Below are 23,771 nucleotides of genomic sequence, written 5' to 3' on the forward strand. Positions count from 1 at the left end.
TATATATAGCCCGCCTCTCTGATCGCTGCCTGTGTGATATATATATAGCCTGCCTCTCTGATCGCTGCCTGTGTGATATGTATAGCCCGCCTCTCTGATAGGTGCCTGTGTGATATGTATAGCCCGCCTCTCTGCTGCCTGTGTGATATATATATATATATAGCCCGCCTCTCTGTTCGCTGCCTGTGTGATATGTATAGCCCGCCTCTCTGATCGCTGCCTGTGTGATATGTATAGCCCACCTCTCTGGTCGCTGCCTGTGTGATATGTATAGCCCGCCTCTCTGATCGCTGCCTGTGTGATATTTATAGCCCGCCTCTCTGATCGCTGCCTGTGTGATATATATATATATATAGCCTGCCTCTCTGATCGCTGCCTGTGTGATATATATATATATATATCCCTCCTCTCTGATAGCTGCCCGTGTGATATATATAGCCCGCCTCTCTGCTGCCTGTGTGATATGTATAGCCCGCCTCTCTGATCTCTGCCTGTGTGATATATATAGCCCGCCTCTCTGCTGCCTGTGTGATATGTATAGCCCGCCTCTCTGCTGCCTGTGTGATATGTATAGCCCGCCTCTCTGATCTCTGCCTGTGTGATATATATAGCCCGCCTCTCTGAACGCTGCCTGTGTGATATGTATAGCCCGCCTCTCTGATCGCTGCCTGTGTGATATGTATAGCCCGCCTCTCTGATCGCTGCCTGTGTGATATGTATAGCCCGCCTCTCTGATCGCTGCCTGTGTGATATGTATAGCCTGCCTCTCTGATCGCTGCCTGTGTGATATGTATAGCCCGCCTCTCTGATCGCTGCCTGTGTGATATGTATAGCCCACCTCTCTGATCGCTGCCTGTGTGATATGTATAGCCCGCCTCTCTGATAGGTGCCTGTGTGATATGTATAGCCCGCCTCTCTGATCGCTGCCCGTTTGATATATATAGCCTGCCTCTCTGATCGCTGCCTGTGTGATATATATAGCCCGCCTCTCTGATCGCTGCCTGTGTGATATATATAGCCCGCCTCTCTGATCTCTGCCCGTGTGATATGTATAGCCCGCCTCTCTGATCGCTGCCCGTGTGATATGTATAGCCCGCCTCTCTGATCGCTGCCTGTGTGATATATATAGCCCGCCTCTCTGATCTCTGCCCGTGTGATATGTATAGCCCGCCTCTCTGATCGTTGCCTGTGTGATATGTATAGCCCGCCTCTCTGATCGCTGCCTGTGTGATATATATATATATATATATATATATATATATATATGTCCAAGAGACCGGCACAGTCCACAGCAGCTATGCAGAGGAAATTGGCTGGGTGCCTGCACAGAGGGATAGCATACTTGGTGGGGATGGAGCGGCACTCTCAGCAGGAAGAAAAACAGGTACGCATTGTTAGATAGAGCGACGTTTCAACGTCCTTTATTTGGACATTTTCTTCAGGCTGTTGCCTGAAGAAAATGTCCAAATAAAGGACGTTGAAACGTCGCTCTATCTAACAATGTGTACCTGTTTTTCTTCCTGCTGAGAGTGCCGCTCCATCCCCACCAAGTGTATATATGTATATCCCGCCTCTCTGATAGCTGCCCGTGTGATATATATAGCCCGCCTCTCTGCTGCCTGTGTGATATGTATAGCCCGCCTCTCTGATCTCTGCCTGTGTGATATGTATAGCCCGCCTCTCTTGTCGCTGCCTGTGTGATATGTATAGCCCGTCCCAGTGGCGTAGCTACGTTTTGGGCGCCCCCCCGCCGTTAGGGGGGGGCGCCCATACCCAACCCTCGCCGCGGCCCCGTCGAGCACCCCCCCCCCCCGGCCGCCCCATCGCCCCGCCGCCTATGCTAACCCCCTCCCCCGCAGTCTTACCTATCGCGCTGGTCCCGGCGGCTCTGTCCGTTCATCTGCTGAGGACCACCACAAAATGGCCGCCCCCTTACAGCAGACGGTTTCAGAGAACTGTTTGCTATATACGGCCATTTTGTTGTGGTCCTCATCAGAAGAATGGAGCCGCCGGGACCAGCAAGATACGTAAGTCTGCGGGGGATTGGGGGGTATGTAACTATATCACCGCAGCCCCCGGCGCCCCCACATGCACAGCGCCCCCCCCCCCCCCCCCCCCCCCGCGGTGGCTGCGGAGCTATAGTTACGCCCCTGGCCCGTCTCTCTGATAGCTGCCTGTGTGATATGTATAGCCCGCCTCTCTGCTGCCTGTGTGATATATATATCCCGCCTCTCTGCTGCCTGTGTGATATATATAGCCCGCCTCTCTGATCGCTGCCTGTGTGATATGTATAGCCCGCCTCTCTGATCGCTGCCTGTGTGATATGTATAGCCCGCCTCTCTGATCGCTGCCTGTGTGATATGTATAGCCCGCCTCTCTGATCGCTGCCTGTGTGATATATATAGCCCGCCTCTCTGATCGCTGCCTGTGTGATATGTATAGCCTGCCTCTCTGATCGCTGCCTGTGTGATATGTATAGCCCGCCTCTCTGATCGCTGCCTGTGTGATATTTATAGCCCGCCTCTCTGATCGCTGCCCGTGTGATATATATAGCCCGCCTCTCTGATCTCTGCCCGTGTGATATGTATAGCCCGCCTCTCTGATCGCTGCCCGTGTGATATGTATAGCCCGCCTCTCTGATCGCTGCCTGTGTGATATATATAGCCCGCCTCTCTTGTCGCTGCCTGTGTGATATGTATAGCCCGCCTCTCTGCTGCCGGTGTGATATGTATAGCCCGCCTCTCTGATCTCTGCCCATGTGATATGTATAGCCCGCCTCTCTGATCGCTGCCTGTGTGATATATATAGCCCGCCTCTCTGATCTCTGCCTGTGTGATATGTATAGCCCGCCTCTCTGCTGCCTGTGTGATATATATATCCCGCCTCTCTGCTGCCTGTGTGATATGTATAGCCCGCCTCTCTGATCGCTGCCTGTGTGATATGTATAGCCTGCCTCTCTGATCGCTGCCTGTGTGATATATATATATATATATATATATATATATGCCCGTGTGATATATATAGCCCGCCTCTCTGCTGCCTGTGTGATATATGTATAGCCCGCCTCTCTGCTGCCTGTGTGATATCTATAACCCGCCTCTCTGATCGCTGCCTATGTGATATGTATAGCCTGCCTCTCTGATCGCTGCCTGTGTGATATATATATATATAGCCTGCCTCTCTGATCGCTGCCTGTGTGATATGTATAGCCCGCCTCTCTGATCGCTGCCTGTGTGATATGTATAGCCCGCCTCTCTGATCGCTGCCTGTGTGATATGTATAGCCCGCCTCTCTGATCGCTGCCTGTGTGATATATATAGCCCGCCTCTCTGATCGCTGCCTGTGTGATATGTATAGCCTGCCTCTCTGATCGCTGCCTGTGTGATATGTATAGCCCGCCTCTCTGATCGCTGCCTGTGTGACATTTATAGCCCGCCTCTCTGATCGCTGCCCGTGTGATATATATAGCCCGCCTCTCTGATCTCTGCCCGTGTGATATGTATAGCCCGCCTCTCTGATCGCTGCCTGTGTGATATGTATAGCCCGCCTCTCTGATCGCTGCCTGTGTGATATGTATAGCCCGCCTCTCTGATCGCTGCCCGTTTGATATATATAGCCTGCCTCTCTGATCGCTGCCTGTGTGATATATATAGCCCGCCTCTCTGATCGCTGCCTGTGTGATATATATAGCCCGCCTCTCTGATCTCTGCCCGTGTGATATGTATAGCCCGCCTCTCTGATCGCTGCCCGTGTGATATGTATAGCCCGCCTCTCTGATCGCTGCCTGTGTGATATATATAGCCCGCCTCTCTGATCTCTGCCCGTGTGATATGTATAGCCCGCCTCTCTGATCGTTGCCTGTGTGATATGTATAGCCCGCCTCTCTGATCGCTGCCTGTGTGATATGTATAGCCCGCCTCTCTGATCGCTGCCTGTGTGATATGTATAGCCCGCCTCTCTGCTGCCTGTGTGATATTTATATCCCGCCTCTCTGCTGCCTGTGTGATATATATAGCCCGCCTCTCTGATCGCTGCCTGTGTGATATATATAGCCTGCCTCTCTGATCGCTGCCTGTGTGATATGTATAGCCCGCCTCTCTGATCGCTGCCTGTGTGATATGTATAGCCCGCCTCTCTGCTTCCTGTGTGATATGTATAGCCCGCCTCTCTGATCGCTTCCTGTGTGATATGTATAGCCCGCCTCTCTGATCGCTGCCTGTGTAATATGTATAGCCCGCCTCTCTGCTGCCTGTGTGATATGTATAGCCCGCCTCTCTGATCGCTGCCTGTGTGATATGTATAGCCTGCCTCTCTTGTCGCTGCCTGTGTGATATGTATAGCCCGCCTCTCTGCTGCCTGTGTGATATGTATAGCCCGCCTCTCTGCTGCCTGTGTGATATGTATAGCCCGCCTCTCTGCTGCCTGTGTGATATGTATAGCCCGCCTCTCTGCTGCCTGTGTGATATGTATAGCCCGCCTCTCTGATAGCTGCCTGTGTGATATGTATAGCCTGCCTCTCTGCTGCCGGTGTGATATGTATAGCCCGCCTCTCTGATCGCTGCCTGTGTGATATGTATAGCCCGCCTCTCTGGTCGCCTTCTGTGTGATATGTATAGCCTGCCTCTCTGCTGCCTGTGTGATATTTATAGCCCGCCTCTCTGGTCGCCTTCTGTGTGATATGTATAGCCTGCCTCTCTGCTGCCTGTGTGATATTTATAGCCCGCCTCTCTGCTGCCTGTGTGATATTTATAGCCCGCCTCTCTGCTACCTGTGTGATATGTATAGCCCACCTCTCTGTTCGCTGCCTATGTGATATGTTTAGCCCGCCTCTCTGATCGCTGCCTGTGTGATATATATATATCCCGCCTCTCTGATCGCTGCCTGTGTGATATATATATATATAGCCTGCCTCTCTGCTGCCTGTGTGATATATATATATATATATATCCCGCCTCTCTGATCGCTGCCTGTGTGATATGTATAGCCCGCCTCTCTTGTCGCTGCCTGTGTGATATGTATAGCCCGCCTCTCTGCTGCCTGTGTAATATGTATAGCCCGCCTCTCTGATCGCTGCCTGTGTGATATATATATAGCCTGCCTCTCTGCTGCCTGTGTGATATATATATATATCCCGCCTCTCTGATCGCTGCCTGTGTGATATGTATAGCCCGCCTCTCTTGTCGCTGCCTGTGTGATATGTATAGCCCGCCTCTCTGCTGCCTGTGTGATATGTATAGCCCGCCTCTCTGATCGCTGCCTGTGTGATATATATAGCCCGCCTCTCTGCTGCCTGTGTGATATGTATAGCGCTCCTCTCTGTTCGCTGCCTGTGTGATATGTATAGCCCGCCTCTCTGCTGCCTGTGAGATATATATATATATATATATCCCGCCTCTCTGATCGCTGCCTGTGTGATATGTATAGCCCGCCTCTCTTGTCGCTGCCTGTGTGATATGTATAGCCCGCCTCTCTGTTGCCTGTGTGATATGTATAGCCTGCCTCTCTGCTGCCTGTTTGATATGTATAGCCCGCCTCTCTGATCGCTGCCTGTGTGATATGTATAGCCCGCCTCTCTGCTGCCTGTGATATATATATATATATATATATATATATCCCGCCTCTCTGATCGCTGCCTGTGTGATATGTATAGCCCGCCTCTCTTGTCGCTGCCTGTGTGATATGTATAGCCCGCCTCTCTGTTGCCTGTGTGATATGTATAGCCTGCCTCTCTGCTGCCTGTTTGATATGTATAGCCCGCCTCTCTGATCGCTGCCTGTGTGATATGTATAGCCCGCCTCTCTGATCGCTGCCTGTGTGATATGTATAGCCCGCCTCTCTGCTGCCTGTGTGATATGTATAGCCCGCCTCTCTGCTGCCTGTGTGATATGTATAGCCCGCCTCTCTGCTGCCTGTGTGATATGTATAGCCCGCCTCTCTGCTGCCTGTGTGATATGTATAGCCCGCCTCTCTGGTCGCCTTCTGTGTGATATGTATAGCCCGCCTCTCTGGTCGCCTTCTGTGTGATATGTATAGCCCGCCTCTCTGATCGCTGCCTGTGTGATATGTATAGCCCGCCTCTCTGATCGCTGCTTGTGTGATATGTATAGCCCGCCACCCTGGTCGCTGCCTGTGTGATATATATATATATATAGCCTGCCTCTCTGCTGCCTGTGTGATATGTATAGCCCGCCTCTCTGCTGCCTGTGTGATATGTATAGCCCGCCTCTCTGCTGCCTGTGTGATATGTATAGCCCGCCTCTCTGATAGCTGCCTGTGTGATATGTATAGCCTGCCTCTCTGCTGCCGGTGTGATATGTATAGCCCGCCTCTCTGATCGCTGCCTGTGTGATATGTATAGCCCGCCTCTCTGATCGCTGCCTGTGTGATATGTATAGCCCGCCTCTCTGATCGCTGCTTGTGTGATATGTATAGCCCGCCACCCTGGTCGCTGCCTGTGTGATATATATATATAGCCTGCCTCTCTGCTGCCTGTGTGATATGTATAGCCCGCCTCTCTGCTGCCTGTGTGATATGTATAGCCCGCCTCTCTGCTGCCTGTGTGATATGTATAGCCCGCCTCTCTGATAGCTGCCTGTGTGATATGTATAGCCTGCCTCTCTGCTGCCGGTGTGATATGTATAGCCCGCCTCTCTGATCGCTGCCTGTGTGATATGTATAGCCCGCCTCTCTGATCGCTGCCTGTGTGATATGTATAGCCCGCCTCTCTGATCGCTGCTTGTGTGATATGTATAGCCCGCCACCCTGGTCGCTGCCTGTGTGATATATATATATAGCCTGCCTCTCTGCTGCCTGTGTGATATGTATAGCCCGCCTCTCTGCTGCCTGTGTGATATGTATAGCCCGCCTCTCTGCTGCCTGTGTGATATGTATAGCCCGCCTCTCTGATAGCTGCCTGTGTGATATGTATAGCCTGCCTCTCTGCTGCCTGTGTGATATGTATAGCCCGCCTCTCTGATCGCTGCCTGTGTGATATGTATAGCCCGCCTCTCTGATCGCTGCCTGTGTGATATGTATAGCCCGCCTCTCTGATCGCTGCCTGTGTGATATGTATATCCCGCCTCTCTGATCGCTGCCTGTGTGATATATATATATATAGCCTGCCTCTCTGCTGCCTGTGTGATATATATATATATATATATATATATATATATCCCGCCTCTCTGATATCTGCCTGTGTGATATGTATAGCCCGCCTCTCTGATCGCTGCCTGTGTGATATATATATATATAGCCTGCCTCTCTGCTGCCTGTGTGATATGTATAGCTCGCCTCTCTTGTCGCTGCCTGTGTGATATGTATAGCCCGTCTCTCTGCTGCCTGTGTGATATGTATAGCCCGCCTCTCTGCCCGTGTGATATGTATAGCCTGCCTCTCTGCTGCCTGTGTGATATGTATAGCCCGCCTCTCTGCTGCCTGTGTGATATGTATAGCCTGCCTCTCTGATCGCTGCCTGTGTGATATGTATAGCCCGCCTCTCTGGTCGCTGCCTGTGTGATATGTATAGCCCGCCTCTCTGATCGCTGCCTGTGTGATATATATATAGCCCGCCTCTCTGCTGCCTGTGTGATATGTATAGCCCGCCTCTCTGCTGCCGGTGTGATATATATATATATCCTGCCTCTCTGCTGCCTGTGTGATATGTATAGCCCGCCTCTCTTGTCGCTGCCTGTGTGATATGTATAGCCCGCCTCTCTGATCGCTGCCTGTGTGATATGTATAGCCCGCCTCTCTGTTCGCTGCCTGTGTGATATATATATCCCACCTCTCTGTTCGCTGCCTGTGTGATATGTATAGCCCGCCTCTCTGTTCGCTGCCTGTGTGATATGTATAGCCCGCCTCTCTGCTGCCTGTGTGATATGTATAGCCCGCCTCTCTGCTGCCTGTGGGATATGTATAGCCCGCCTCTCTGGTCGCCTTCTGTGTGATATGTATAGCCCACCTCTCTGCTGCCTGTGTGATATGTATAGCCCGCCTCTCTGCTGCCTGTGTGATATATATAGCCTGCCTCTCTGATCGCTGCCTGTGTGATATGTATAGCCCGCCTCTCTGCTGCCTGTGTGATATGTATAGCCCGCCTCTCTGCTGCCTGTGTGATATGTGTAGCCCGCCTCTCTGGTCGCTGCCTGTGTGATATGTATAGCCCGCCTCTCTGATCGCTGCCTGTGTGATATGTATAGCCCGCCTCTCTGTTCGCTGCCTGTGTGATATATATATCCCGCCTCTCTGTTCGCTGCCTGTGTGATATGTATAGCCCGCCTCTCTGTTCGCTGCCTGTGTGATATGTATAGCCCGCCTCTCTGCTGCCTGTGTGATATGTATAGCCTGCCTCTCTGCTGCCTGTGTGATATGTATAGCCCGCCTCTCTGCTGCCTGTGTGATATGTATAGCCCGCCTCTCTGCTGCCTGTGTGATATGTATATCCCGCCTCTCTGATCGCTGCCTGTGTGATATGTATAGCCCACCTCTCTTGTCGCTGCCTGTGATATGTATAGCCCGCCTCTCTGCTGCCTGTGTGATATGTATAGCCCGCCTCTCTGATCGCTGCCTGTGTGATATGTATAGCCCGCCTCTCTGATCGCTGCCTGTGTGATATATATATAGCCTGCCTCTCTGCTGCCTGTGTGATATATATATATCCCGCCTCTCTGATCGCTGCCTGTGTGATATGTATAGCCCGCCTCTCTTGTCGCTGCCTGTGTGATATGTATAGCCCGCCTCTCTGCTGCCTGTGTAATATGTATAGCCCGCCTCTCTGATCGCTGCCTGTGTGATATATATATATAGCCTGCCTCTCTGCTGCCTGTGTGATATATATATATCCCGCCTCTCTGATCGCTGCCTGTGTGATATGTATAGCCCGCCTCTCTTGTCGCTGCCTGTGTGATATGTATAGCCCGCCTCTCTGCTGCCTGTGTGATATGTATAGCGCTCCTCTCTGTTCGCTGCCTGTGTGATATGTATAGCCCGCCTCTCTGCTGCCTGTGATAAATATATATATATATATATATATATATATATATATATATCCCGCCTCTCTGATCGCTGCCTGTGTGATATGTATAGCCCGCCTCTCTTGTCGCTGCCTGTGTGATATGTATAGCCCGCCTCTCTGTTGCCTGTGTGATATGTATAGCCTGCCTCTCTGCTGCCTGTTTGATATGTATAGCCCGCCTCTCTGATCGCTGCCTGTGTGATATGTATAGCCCGCCTCTCTGCTGCCTGTGTGATATGTATAGCCCGCCTCTCTGCTGCCTGTGTGATATGTATAGCCCGCCTCTCTGCTGCCTGTGTGATATGTATAGCCCGCCTCTCTGCTGCCTGTGTGATATGTATAGCCCGCCTCTCTGCTGCCTGTGTGATATGTATAGCCCGCCTCTCTGGTCGCCTTCTGTGTGATATGTATAGCCCGCCTCTCTGCTGCCTTTGTGATATGTATAGCCCGCCTCTCTGATCGCTGCCTGTGTGATATGTATAGCCCGCCTCTCTGATCGCTGCTTGTGTGATATGTATAGCCCGCCACCCTGGTCGCTGCCTGTGTGATATATATATATAGCCTGCCTCTCTGCTGCCTGTGTGATATGTATAGCCCGCCTCTCTGCTGCCTGTGTGATATGTATAGCCCGCCTCTCTGCTGCCTGTGTGATATGTATAGCCCGCCTCTCTGATAGCTGCCTGTGTGATATGTATAGCCTGCCTCTCTGCTGCCGGTGTGATATGTATAGCCCGCCTCTCTGCTGCCTGTGTGATATGTATAGCCCGCCTCTCTGCTGCCTGTGTGATATGTATAGCCTGCCTCTCTGCTGCCTGTGTGATATGTATAGCCCGCCTCTCTGCTGCCTGTGTGATATGTATAGCCCGCCTCTCTGATCGCTGCCTGTGTGATATGTATAGCCCGCCTCTCTGCTGCCTGTGATATATATATATATATATATATCCCGCCTCTCTGATCGCTGCCTGTGTGATATGTATAGCCCGCCTCTCTTGTCGCTGCCTGTGTGATATGTATAGCCCGCCTCTCTGTTGCCTGTGTGATATGTATAGCCTGCCTCTCTGCTGCCTGTTTGATATGTATAGCCCGCCTCTCTGATCGCTGCCTGTGTGATATGTATAGCCCGCCTCTCTGATCGCTGCCTGTGTGATATGTATAGCCCGCCTCTCTGGTCGCCTTCTGTGTGATATGTATAGCCCGCCTCTCTGCTGCCTTTGTGATATGTATAGCCCGCCTCTCTGATCGCTGCCTGTGTGATATGTATAGCCCGCCTCTCTGATCGCTGCTTGTGTGATATGTATAGCCCGCCACCCTGGTCGCTGCCTGTGTGATATATATATATAGCCTGCCTCTCTGCTGCCTGTGTGATATGTGTAGCCCGCCTCTCTGCTGCCTGTGTGATATGTATAGCCCGCCTCTCTGCTGCCTGTGTGATATGTATAGCCCGCCTCTCTGATAGCTGCCTGTGTGATATGTATAGCCTGCCTCTCTGCTGCCGGTGTGATATGTATAGCCCGCCTCTCTGCTGCCTGTGTGATATGTATAGCCCGCCTCTCTGCTGCCTGTGTGATATGTATAGCCTGCCTCTCTGCTGCCTGTGTGATATGTATAGCCCGCCTCTCTGCTGCCTGTGTGATATGTATAGCCCGCCTCTCTGATCGCTGCCTGTGTGATATGTATAGCCCGCCTCTCTGCTGCCTGTGATATATATATATATATATATATCCCGCCTCTCTGATCGCTGCCTGTGTGATATGTATAGCCCGCCTCTCTTGTCGCTGCCTGTGTGATATGTATAGCCCGCCTCTCTGTTGCCTGTGTGATATGTATAGCCTGCCTCTCTGCTGCCTGTTTGATATGTATAGCCCGCCTCTCTGATCGCTGCCTGTGTGATATGTATAGCCCGCCTCTCTGATCGCTGCCTGTGTGATATGTATAGCCCGCCTCTCTGCTGCCTGTGTGATATGTATAGCCCGCCTCTCTGCTGCCTGTGTGATATGTATAGCCCGCCTCTCTGCTGCCTGTGTGATATGTATAGCCCGCCTCTCTGCTGCCTGTGTGATATGTATAGCCCGCCTCTCTGGTCGCCTTCTGTGTGATATGTATAGCCCGCCTTTCTGGTCGCCTTCTGTGTGATATGTATAGCCCGCCTCTCTGATCGCTGCCTGTGTGATATGTATAGCCCGCCTCTCTGATCGCTGCTTGTGTGATATGTATAGCCCGCCACCCTGGTCGCTGCCTGTGTGATATATATATATAGCCTGCCTCTCTGCTGCCTGTGTGATATGTATAGCCCGCCTCTCTGCTGCCTGTGTGATATGTATAGCCCGCCTCTCTGCTGCCTGTGTGATATGTATAGCCCGCCTCTCTGATAGCTGCCTGTGTGATATGTATAGCCTGCCTCTCTGCTGCCGGTGTGATATGTATAGCCCGCCTCTCTGATCGCTGCCTGTGTGATATGTATAGCCCGCCTCTCTGATCGCTGCCTGTGTGATATGTATAGCCCACCTCTCTGATCGCTGCTTGTGTGATATGTATAGCCCGCCACCCTGGTCGCTGCCTGTGTGATATATATATATAGCCTGCCTCTCTGCTGCCTGTGTGATATGTATAGCCCGCCTCTCTGCTGCCTGTGTGATATGTATAGCCCGCCTCTCTGCTGCCTGTGTGATATGTATAGCCCGCCTCTCTGATAGCTGCCTGTGTGATATGTATAGCCTGCCTCTCTGCTGCCGGTGTGATATGTATAGCCCGCCTCTCTGATCGCTGCCTGTGTGATATGTATAGCCCGCCTCTCTGATCGCTGCCTGTGTGATATGTATAGCCCGCCTCTCTGATCGCTGCTTGTGTGATATGTATAGCCCGCCACCCTGGTCGCTGCCTGTGTGATATATATATATAGCCTGCCTCTCTGCTGCCTGTGTGATATGTATAGCCCGCCTCTCTGCTGCCTGTGTGATATGTATAGCCCGCCTCTCTGCTGCCTGTGTGATATGTATAGCCCGCCTCTCTGATAGCTGCCTGTGTGATATGTATAGCCTGCCTCTCTGCTGCCGGTGTGATATGTATAGCCCGCCTCTCTGATCGCTGCCTGTGTGATATGTATAGCCCGCCTCTCTGATCGCTGCCTGTGTGATATGTATAGCCCGCCTCTCTGATCGCTGCTTGTGTGATATGTATAGCCCGCCACCCTGGTCGCTGCCTGTGTGATATATATATATAGCCTGCCTCTCTGCTGCCTGTGTGATATGTATAGCCCGCCTCTCTGCTGCCTGTGTGATATGTATAGCCCGCCTCTCTGATCGCTGCCTGTGTGATATGTATAGCCCGCCTCTCTGATCGCTGCCTGTGTGATATGTATAGCCCGCCTCTCTGATCGCTGCCTGTGTGATATGTATAGCCCGCCTCTCTGATCGCTGCCTGTGTGATATGTATAGCCCGCCTCTCTGATCGCTGCCTGTGTGATATGTATAGCCCGCCTCTCTGATCGCTGCCTGTGTGATATGTATAGCCCGCCTCTCTGATCGCTGCCTGTGTGATATATATATATAGCCTGCCTCTCTGCTGCCTGTGTGATATATATATATATATATATATATATATATATATCCCGCCTCTCTGATATCTGCCTGTGTGATATGTATAGCCCGCCTCTCTGATCGCTGCCTGTGTGATATATATATATATAGCCTGCCTCTCTGCTGCCTGTGTGATATGTATAGCTCGCCTCTCTTGTCGCTGCCTGTGTGATATGTATAGCCCGTCTCTCTGCTGCCTGTGTGATATGTATAGCCCGCCTCTCTGCCCGTGTGATATGTATAGCCTGCCTCTCTGCTGCCTGTGTGATATGTATAGCCCGCCTCTCTGCTGCCTGTGTGATATGTATAGCCTGCCTCTCTGATCGCTGCCTGTGTGATATGTATAGCCCGCCTCTTTGGTCGCTGCCTGTGTGATATGTATAGCCCGCCTCTCTGATCGCTGCCTGTGTGATATATATATAGCCCGCCTCTCTGCTGCCTGTGTGATATGTATAGCCCGCCTCTCTGCTGCCGGTGTGATATATATATATATCCTGCCTCTCTGCTGCCTGTGTGATATGTATAGCCCGCCTCTCTTGTCGCTGCCTGTGTGATATGTATAGGCCGTCTCTCTGCTGCCTGTGTGATATGTATAGCCCGCCTCTCTGATCTCTGCCCGTGTGATATGTATAGCCTGCCTCTCTGCTGCCTGTGTGATATGTATAGCCCGCCTCTCTGCTGCCTGTGTGATATGTATAGCCCGCCTCTCTGATAGCTGCCTGTGTGATATGTATAGCCTGCCTCTCTGGTCGCTGCCTGTGTGATATGTATAGCCCGCCTCTCTGCTGCCTGTGGGATATGTATAGCCCGCCTCTCTGGTCGCCTTCTGTGTGATATGTATAGCCCACCTCTCTGCTGCCTGTGTGATATGTATAGCCCGCCTCTCTGCTGCCTGTGTGATATATATAGCCTGCCTCTCTGATCGCTGCCTGTGTGATATGTATAGCCCGCCTCTCTGCTGCCTGTGTGATATGTATAGCCCGCCTCTCTGCTGCCTGTGTGATATGTGTAGCCCGCCTCTCTGGTCGCTGCCTGTGTGATATGTATAGCCCGCCTCTCTGATCGCTGCCTGTGTGATATGTATAGCCCGCCTCTCTGTTCGCTGCCTGTGTGATATATATAGCCCGCCTCTCTGATCCCTGCCTGTGTGATATATATATATATATCCCGCCTCTCTGTTCGCTGCCTGTGTGATATGTATAGCCCGCCTCTCTGTTAGCTGCCTGTGTGATATGTATAGCCCGCCTCTCTGCTGCCTGTGTGATATGTATAGCCTGCCTCTCTGCTGCCTGTGTGATATGTATAGCCCGCCTCTCTGCTGCCTGTGTGATATGTATAGCCCGCCTCTCTGCTGCCTGTGTGATATGTATATCCCGCCTCTCTGATCGCTGCCTGTGTGATATGTATAGCCCACCTCTCTTGTCGCTGCCTGTGTGATATGTATAGCCCGCCTCTCTGCTGCCTGTGTGATATGTATAGCCCGCCTCTCTGATCGCTGCCTGTGTGATATGTATAGCCCGCCTCTCTGATCGCTGCCTGTGTGATATATATATAGCCTGCCTCTCTGCTGCCTGTGTGATATATATCCCGCCTCTCTGATCGCTGCCTGTGTGATATGTATAGCCCGCCTCTCTTGTCGCTGCCTGTGTGATATGTATAGCCCGCCTCTCTGCTGCCTGTGTAATATGTATAGCCCGCCTCTCTGATCGCTGCCTGTGTGATATATATATAGCCTGCCTCTCTGCTGCCTGTGTGATATATATATATATCCCGCCTCTCTGATCGCTGCCTGTGTGATATGTATAGCCCGCCTCTCTTGTCGCTGCCTGTGTGATATGTATAGCCCGCCTCTCTGCTGCCTGTGTGATATGTATAGCGCTCCTCTCTGTTCGCTGCCTGTGTGATATGTATAGCCCGCCTCTCTGCTGCCTGTGATATATATATATATATATATATCCCGCCTCTCTGATCGCTGCCTGTGTGATATGTATAGCCCGCCTCTCTTGTCGCTGCCTGTGTGATATGTATAGCCTGCCTCTCTGTTGCCTGTGTGATATGTATAGCCTGCCTCTCTGCTGCCTGTTTGATATGTATAGCCCGCCTCTCTGATCGCTGCCTGTGTGATATGTATAGCCCGCCTCTCTGCTGCCTGTGTGATATGTATAGCCCGCCTCTCTGCTGCCTGTGTGATATGTATAGCCCGCCTCTCTGCTGCCTGTGTGATATGTATAGCCCGCCTCTCTGCTCCTGTGTGATATGTATAGCCCGCCTCTCTGCTGCCTGTGTGATATGTATAGCCCGCCTCTCTGGTCGCCTTCTGTGTGATATGTATAGCCCGCCTCTCTGCTGCCTTTGTGATATGTATAGCCCGCCTCTCTGATCGCTGCCTGTGTGATATGTATAGCCCGCCTCTCTGATCGCTGCTTGTGTGATATGTATAGCCCGCCACACTGGTCGCTGCCTGTGTGATATATATATATATATATATATATATATCCCTCCTCTCTGATCGCTGCCTGTGTGATATATATATATAGCCTGCCTCTCTGCTGCCTGTGTGATATATATATATATATATATATATATATATATATATCCCGCCTCTCTGATATCTGCCTGTGTGATATGTATAGCCCGCCTCTCTGATCGCTGCCTGTGTGATATATATATATATATATATAGCCTGCCTCTCTGCTGCCTGTGTGATATGTATAGCTCGCCTCTCTTGTCGCTGCCTGTGTGATATGTATAGCCCGTCTCTCTGCTGCCTGTGTGATATGTATAGCCCGCCTCTCTGATCTCTGCCCGTGTGATATGTATAGCCTGCCTCTCTGCTGCCTGTGTGATATGTATAGCCCGCCTCTCTGCTGCCTGTGTGATATGTATAGCCTGCCTCTCTGATCGCTGCCTGTGTGATATGTATAGCCCGCCTCTCTGGTCGCCTTCTGTGTGATATGTATAGCCTGCCTCTCTGCTGCCTTTGTGATATGTATAGCCCGCCTCTCTGATCGCTGCCTGTGTGATATGTATAGCCCGCCTCTCTGCTGCCTGTGTGATATGTATAGCCTGCCTCTCTGCTGCCTGTGTGATATGTATAGCCCGCCTCTCTGATCTCTGCCCGTGTGATATGTATAGCCTGCCTCTCTGCTGCCTGTGTGATATATATAGCCCGCCTCTCTGCTGCCTGTGTGATATGTATAGCCTGCCTCTCTGATCGCTGCCTGTGTGATATGTATAGCCCGCCTCTCTGGTCGCCTTCTGTGTGATATGTATAGCCCGCCTCTCTGCTGCCTTTGTGATATGTATAGCCCGCCTCTCTGATCGCTGCCTGTGTGATATGTATAGCCCGCCTCTCTGCTGCCTGTGTGATATGTATAGCCCGCCTCTCTGATCGCTGCCTGTATCACATAGTATTTTCCTTCACACTAGTTCCAGAGGTGGAATTTATTTATTTATTTATTTATTAACAGTGTCTTCTATAGTGCCGCAGATTCCGTTGCGCTTTGCAAAGGAGACAGTGATACAACAAACAGGGTATTTACAGACAAATGTAGGAGGGCCCTGCTCGCAAGCTTACAATCTATAGGGAAATAGGCATTGATACATAAGGATAGATACTGTATTCTTTATTGCATCGATTCCACCAGAATAAAGGTTCTGTGACTGGTTCTGGAATTTGATAAGCTGCCTGAAGATGTGAGTTTTTAGGGAACGCTTATAGGTTTGGAGACTGGAGGAGAGTCTTATTGTGCTTGGGAGGGCATTCCACAGAGTGGGTGCAGCCCGAAGAAAGTCCTGCAGTCGGGAATGGGAGCGTGTAATGAGTGTGGATGAGAGACGCAGATCTTGGGAGGAGCGTAGAGGTCGTGTTGGAAGATACTTTGAGATAAGAGAAGATATGTATGTTGGTGTAGTTTGGTTTATGGCTTTGTGTGTAAGTAAAAGAATTTTGTATTAGAATGTGAGGTTAAACAGTGAGATGTGTCTAGAGGTCCTGGTTTTCTTAATATATGAGCTTCCTCACCCCTCAGGATCGGGATCTCGTGCTTCGGCGTATTGCTGAGGATCGCCAGCTACAGCATGACAAGGAGCCGATGATTTTACCACCAGCAAAAAGTGAGCGGTCAGGCAGCCGTGATCATATACCATCACACAACCACTGTGCTCTGCTGGTAAGTCCTTGTTATACAGTCCAGGGTCATGTCAGAGAAGATGGGATACCCAGAGATGTATTATCTAATGTAATATGAAGTAGAGGGAAGGTGTAATGACGGATTACAATGTTGGGTTATTGGGGTCCTTTCATTTTTGTGAAACTTTTTTAAAACAAAAAGGCCACAGTACCAGAAAAGCTGCCAGCATACAGTACTGGTGATGCCACAGCAGTACGTCTCATTCAGGGCCCCTACTGCCACACATGGAGGGGTACAGGACTGGTGATGCCACAGCAGTACGTCTGATTCAGGACCCTTACTACCACACATGGAGGGGTACAGGACTGGTGATGCCACAGCAGTACGTCTGATTCAGGACCCTTACTTCCACACATGGAGGGGTACAGGACTGGTGATGCCACAGCAGTACGTCTCATTCAGGGCCCCTACTGCCACACATGGAGGGGTACAGGACTGGTGATGCCACAGCAGTACGTCTGATTCAGGGCCCCTACTGCCACACATGGAGGGGTACAGGACTGATGATGCCACAGCAGTACGTCTCATTCAGGGCCCCTACTGCCACACATGGAGGGGTACAGGACTGATGATGCCACAGCAGTACGTCTCATTCAGGGCCCCTACTGCCACACATGGAGGGTACAGGACTGGTGATGCCACAGCAGTACGTCTCATTCAGGGCCCCTACTGCCACACATGGAGGGTACAGGACTGGTGATGTCACAGCAGTACGTCTGATTCAGGGTCCTTACTACCACACATGGAGGGGTACAGGACTGGTGATGTCACAGCAGTACGTCTGATTCAGGGCCCCTACTACCACACATGGAGGGGTACAGGACTGGTGATGCCACAGCAGTACGTCTCATTCAGGGCCCCTACTGCCACACATGGAGGGGTACAGGACTGGTGATGCCACAGCAGTACATCTGATTCAGGGCCCCTACTACCACACATGGAGGGGTACAGGACTGATGATGCCACAGCAGTACGTCTCATTCAGGGCCCCTACTGCCACACATGGAGGAGTACAGGACTGGTGATGTCACAGCAGTACGTCTGATTCAGGGTCCTTACTACCACACATGGAGGGGTACAGGACTGGTGATGTCACAGCAGTACGTCTGATTCAGGGCCCCTACTACCACACATGGAGGGGTACAGGACTGGTGATGCCACAGCAGTACGTCTCATTCAGGGCCCCTACTACCACACATGGAGGGGTACAGTACTGGTGATGCCACAGCAGTACATCTGATTCAGGGCCCCTACTACCACACATGGATGGGTACAGGACTGGTGATGCCACAGCAGTACATCTGATTCAGGGCCCCTACTACCACACATGGAGGGGTACAGGACTGGTGATGCCACAGCAGTACGTCTGATTCAGGGCCCCTACTACCACACATGGAGGGGTACAGGACTGGTGATGCCACAGCAGTACATCTGATTCAGGGCCCCTACTACCACACATGGAGGGGTACAGGACTGGTGATGCCACAGCAGTACATCTGATTCAGGGCCCCTACTACCACACATGGAGGGGTACAGGACTGATGATGCCACAGCAGTACGTCTCATTCAGGGCCCCTACTGCCACACATGGAGGAGTACAGGACTGGTGATGTCACAGCAGTACGTCTGATTCAGGGACCCTACTACCACACATGGAGGGGTACAGGACTGGTGATGCCACAGCAGTACGTCTGATTCAGGGCCCCTACTGCCACACATGGAGGGTACAGGACTGGTGAGGTCACAGCAGTACATCTGATTCAGGGCCCCTACTACCACACATGGAGGGGTACAGGACTGGTGATGCCACAGCAGTACGTCTGATTCAGGACCCTTACTACCACACATGGAGGGGTACAGGACTGGTGAGGTCACAGCAGTACATCTGATTCAGGGCCCCTACTACTACACATGGAGGGGTACAGGACTGGTGAGGTCACAGCAGTACATCTGATTCAGGGCCCCTACTACCACACATGGAGGGGTACAGGACTGGTGATGTCACAGCAGTACGTCTGATTCAGGGCCCCTACTGCCACACATGGAGGGGTACAGGACTGGAGATGCCACAGCAGTACGTCTGATTCAGGGCCCCTACTGCCACACATGGAGGGTACAGGACTGGTGATGCCACAGCAGTACGTCTGATTCAGGGCCCCTGCTGCCACACATGGATGGGTGCAGGACTGGTGATGCCACAGCAGTACGTCTGATTCAGGACCCCTACTACCACACATGTAGGGTACATGACTGGTGATGCCACAGCAGTACGTCTGATTCAGGGCCCCTACTGCCACACATGGAGGGGTACAGGACTGGTGATGCCACAGCAGTACGTCTGATTCAGGGCCCCTACTGCCACACATGGAGGGGTACAGGACTGGTGATGCCACAGCAGTACGTCTGATTCAGGACCCTTACTTCCACACATGGAGGGGTACAGGACTGGTGATGCCACAGCAGTACGTCTGATTCAGGGCCCCTACTACCACACATGGAGGGGTAGAGGACTGGTGATGCCACAGCAGTACGTCTGATTCAGGGCCCCTACTGCCACACATGGAGGGGTACAGGACTGGTGATGCCACAGCAGTACGTCTGATTCAGGGCACTACTAGCACACATGTAGGGGTGCAGGACTGGTGATGCCACAGCAGTACGTCTGATTCAGGGCCCCTACTACCACGCATGGAGGGGTGCAGGACTGGTGATGCCACAGCAGTACGTCTGATTCAGGAACCTTACTACCACACATGGAGGGGTACAGGACTGGTGATGCCACAGCAGTACGTCTCATTCAGGGCCCTTACTACCACACATTGAGGGGTACAGGACTGGAGATGCCACAGCAGTACGTCTGATTCAGGGCCCCTACTGCCACACATGGAGGGGTACAGTACTGGTGATGCCACAGCAGTACGTCTGATTCAGGGCCCCTACTGCCACACATGGAGGGGTGCAGGACTGGTGATGCCACAGCAGTACGTCTGATTCAGGGCCCCTACTGCCACACATGGAGGGGTACAGGACTGGTGATGCCACAGCAGTACGTCTGATTCAGGGCCCCTACTGCCACACATGGAGGAGTACAGGACTGGTGATGCCACAGCAGTACGTCTGATTCAGGGCCCCTACTGCCACACATGGAAGGGTACAGGACTGTAGATGCCACAGCAGTACGTCTGATTCAGGGCCCCTACTACCACACATGGAAGGGTACAGGACTGTAGATGCCACAGCAGTACGTCTGATTCAGGGCCCCTACTACCACACATGGAGGGGTACAGTACTGGTGATGCCACAGCAGTACGTCTGATTCAGGGCCCCTACTGCCACACATGGAGGGGTACAGTACTGGTGATGCCACAGCAGTACGTCTGATTCAGGGCCCCTACTGCCACACATGGAGGGGTACAGTACTGGTGATGCCACAGCAGTACGTCTGATTCAGGGCCCCTACTGCCACACATGGAGGAGTACAGGACTGGTGATGCCACAGCAGTACGTCTGATTCAGGGCCCCTACTGCCACACATGGAGGGGTACAGTACTGGTGATGCCACAGCAGTACGTCTGATTCAGGGCCCCTACTGCCACACATGGAGGGGTGCAGGACTGGTGATGTCACAGCAGTACGTCTGATTCAGGACCCTTACTACCACACATGGAGGGTACAGGACTGGTGATGCCACAGCAGTACGTCTGATTCAGGGCCCCAACTACCACACATGGAGGGGTACAGTACTGGTGATGCCACAGCAGTACGTCTCATTCAGGGCCCCTACTGCCACACATGGAAGGGTACAGGACTGGAGATGCCACAGCAGTACGTCTCATTCAGGGCCCCTACTGCCACACATAGAGGGTACAGGACTGGTGATGTCACAGCAGTACGTCTGATTCAGGACCCCTACTACCACACATGGAAAGGGTACAGGACTGGTGATGCCACAGCAGTACGTCTGATTCAGGGCCCCTACTGCCACACATGGAGGGGTACAGGACTGGTGATGCCACAGCAGTACGTCTGATTCAGGACCCCTACTACCACACATGGAAGGGTGCAGGACTGGTGATGCCACAGCAGTACGTCTGATTCAGGGTCCCTACTGCCACACATGGAGGGTACAGGACTGGTGAGGTCACAGCAGTACGTCTGATTCAGGACCCTTACTACCACACATGGAGGGGTACAGGACTGGTGATGCCACAGCAGTACGTCTCATTCAGGGCCCCTACTGCCACACATGGATGGGTACAGGACTGGTGATATCACAGCAGTACGTCTGATTCAGGACCCTTACTGCCACACATGGAGGGGTACAGGACTGGTGATGCCACAGCAGTACGTCTGATTCAGGGCCCCTACTGCCACACATGGAGGGGTACAGGACTAGTGATGCCACAGCAGTACGTCTGATTCAGGGCCCCTGCTGCCACACATGGATGGGTGCAGGACTGGTGATGCCACAGCAGTACGTCTGATTCAGGTCCCTTACTTCCACACATGGAGGGGTACAGGACTGGTGATGCCACAGCAGTACGTCTGATTCAGGGCCCCTACTACCACACATGGAGGGGTACAGGATTGGTGATGCCACAGCAGTACGTCTGATTCAGGGCCCCTACTGCCACACATGGAGGGGTACAGGACTGGTGATGCCACAGCAGTACGTCTGATTCAGGGCACTACTAGCACACATGGAGGGGTGCAGGACTGGTGATGCCACAGCAGTACGTCTGATTCTGGGCCCCTACTACCACACATAGAGGAGTACAGGACTGGTGATGCCACAGCAGTACGTCTGATTCAGGGCCCCTACTGCCACACATGGAGTGGTACAGGACTGGTGATGCCACAGCAGTACGTCTGATTCAGGACCCTTACTACCACACATGGAGGGGTACAGTACTGGTGATACCACAGCAATACGTCTGATTCAGGACCCCTATTACCACACATGGAGGGGTACAGGACTGGAGATGCCACAGCAGTACGTCTCATTCAGGGCCCCTACTGCCACACATAGAGGGTACACGACTGGTGATGCCACAGCAGTACGTCTGATTCAGGGCCCCTACTGCCACACATGGAGGGGTGCAGGACTGGTGATGTCACAGCAGTACGTCTGATTCAGGGCCCCTACTGCCACACATGGAGGGGTACAGGACTGGTGATGTCACAGCAGTACGTCTCATTCAGGGCCCCTACTGCCACACATGGAGGGGTACAGGACTGGTGATGCCACAGCAGTACGTCTGATTCAGGGCCCCTACTACCACACATGGAGGAGTACAGGACTGGTGATGCCACAGCAGTACGTCTCATTCAGGGCCCCTACTGCCACACATGGAGGGTACAGGACTGGTGATGCCACAGCAGTACGTCTGATTCAGGGCCCCTACTACCACACATGGAGGGGTGCAGGACTGGTGATGCCACAGCAGTAAGTCTGATTCAGGGCCCCTACTGCCACACATGGAGGGGTACAGGACTGGTGATGCCACAGCAGTACGTCTCATTCAGGGCCCCTACTACCACACATGGAGTGGTACAGGACTGGTGATGCCACAGCAGTACGTCTGATTAAGGGCCCCTACTACCACACATGGAGGGGTACAGGACTGGAGATGCCACAGCAGTACGTCTCATTCAGGGCCCCTACTACCACACATGGAGTGGTACAGGACTGGTGATGCCACAGCAGTACATCTGATTCAGGGCCCCTACTGCCACACATGGAGGGGTACAGGACTGGTGATGCCACAGCAGTAAGTCTGATTCAGGGCCCCTACTGCCACACATGGAGGGGTACAGGACTGGTGATGCCACAGCAGTATGTCTCATTCAGGGCCCCTACTGCCACACATGGAGGGTACAGGACTGGTGATGCCACAGCAGTATGTCTGATTCAGGGCCCCTACTACCACACATGGAGGGGTACAGGACTGGTGATGCCACAGCAGTACGTCTGATTCAGGGCCCCTACTACCACACATGGAGGGGTACAGGACTGGTGATGCCACAGCAGTACGTCTGATTCAGGGCCCCTACTGCCACACATGGAGGGGTACAGGACTGGTGATGCCACAGCAGTACGTCTGATTCAGGGCCCCTACTACCACACATGGAGTGGTACAGGACTGGTGATGCCACAGCAGTACGTCTGATTCAGGGCCCCTACTACCACACTTGGAGGGGTGCAGGACTGGTGATGCCACAGCAGTACGTCTGATTCAGGACCCTTACTACCACACATGGGGGGGTACAGGACTGGTGATGCCACAGCAGAACGTCTAATTCAGGGCCCCTACTACCACACATGGAGGGGTACAGGACTGGTGATGCCACAGCAGTACGTCTGATTCAGGACCCTTACTACCACACATGGGGGGGTACAGGACTGGTGATGCCACAGCAGAACGTCTAATTCAGGGCCCCTACTACCACACATGGAGGGGTACAGGACTGGTGATGCCACAGCAGTACGTCTGATTCAGGGCCCCTACTACCACACATGGAGGTGTGCAGGACTGGTGATGCCACAGCAGTAAGTCTGATTCAGGGCCCCTACTGCCACACATGGAGGAGTACAGGACTGGTGATGCCACAGCAGTACGTCTGATTCAGGGCCCCTACTACCACACATGGAGGGGTACAGGACTGGTGATGTCACAGCAGTACGTCTGATTCAGGGCCCCTACTACCACACATGGAGGGGTGCAGGACTGGTGATGCCACAGCAGTAAGTCTGATTCAGGGCCCCTACTGCCACACATGGAGGAGTACAGGACTGGTGATGCCACAGCAGTACGTCTGATTCAGGGCCCCTACTACCACACATGGAGTGGTACAGGACTGGTGATGCCACAGCAGTACGTCTGATTCAGGGCCCCTACTACCACACATGGAGGGGTGCAGGACTGGTGATGCCACAGCAGTACTTCTCATTCAGGGCCCCTACTGCCACACATGGAGTGGTACAGGACT

At 52.6% G+C, this 23,771-nt stretch overlaps 1 protein-coding gene across 1 annotated transcript in view; it reads left to right on the top strand.

Moving 5' to 3' along the window:
- LOC146079844 (uncharacterized) overlaps positions 1-23,771 on the top strand; it is a 267,124-nt gene that overhangs the window by 55,782 nt on the left and 187,571 nt on the right. The window contains exon 3 of the mRNA XM_083186483.1: positions 16,620-16,760. Within this exon, the coding sequence (XP_083042609.1) occupies positions 16,620-16,760 (141 nt within the window). The remainder of the gene's footprint in view (positions 1-16,619; positions 16,761-23,771) is intronic.

The sequence above is a fragment of the Crinia signifera genome, chromosome 5 (genome assembly GCF_055691185.1).
Source record: "Crinia signifera chromosome 5, ASM5569118v1, whole genome shotgun sequence".
In the NCBI taxonomy this organism is placed as follows: domain Eukaryota; kingdom Metazoa; phylum Chordata; class Amphibia; order Anura; family Myobatrachidae; genus Crinia; species Crinia signifera.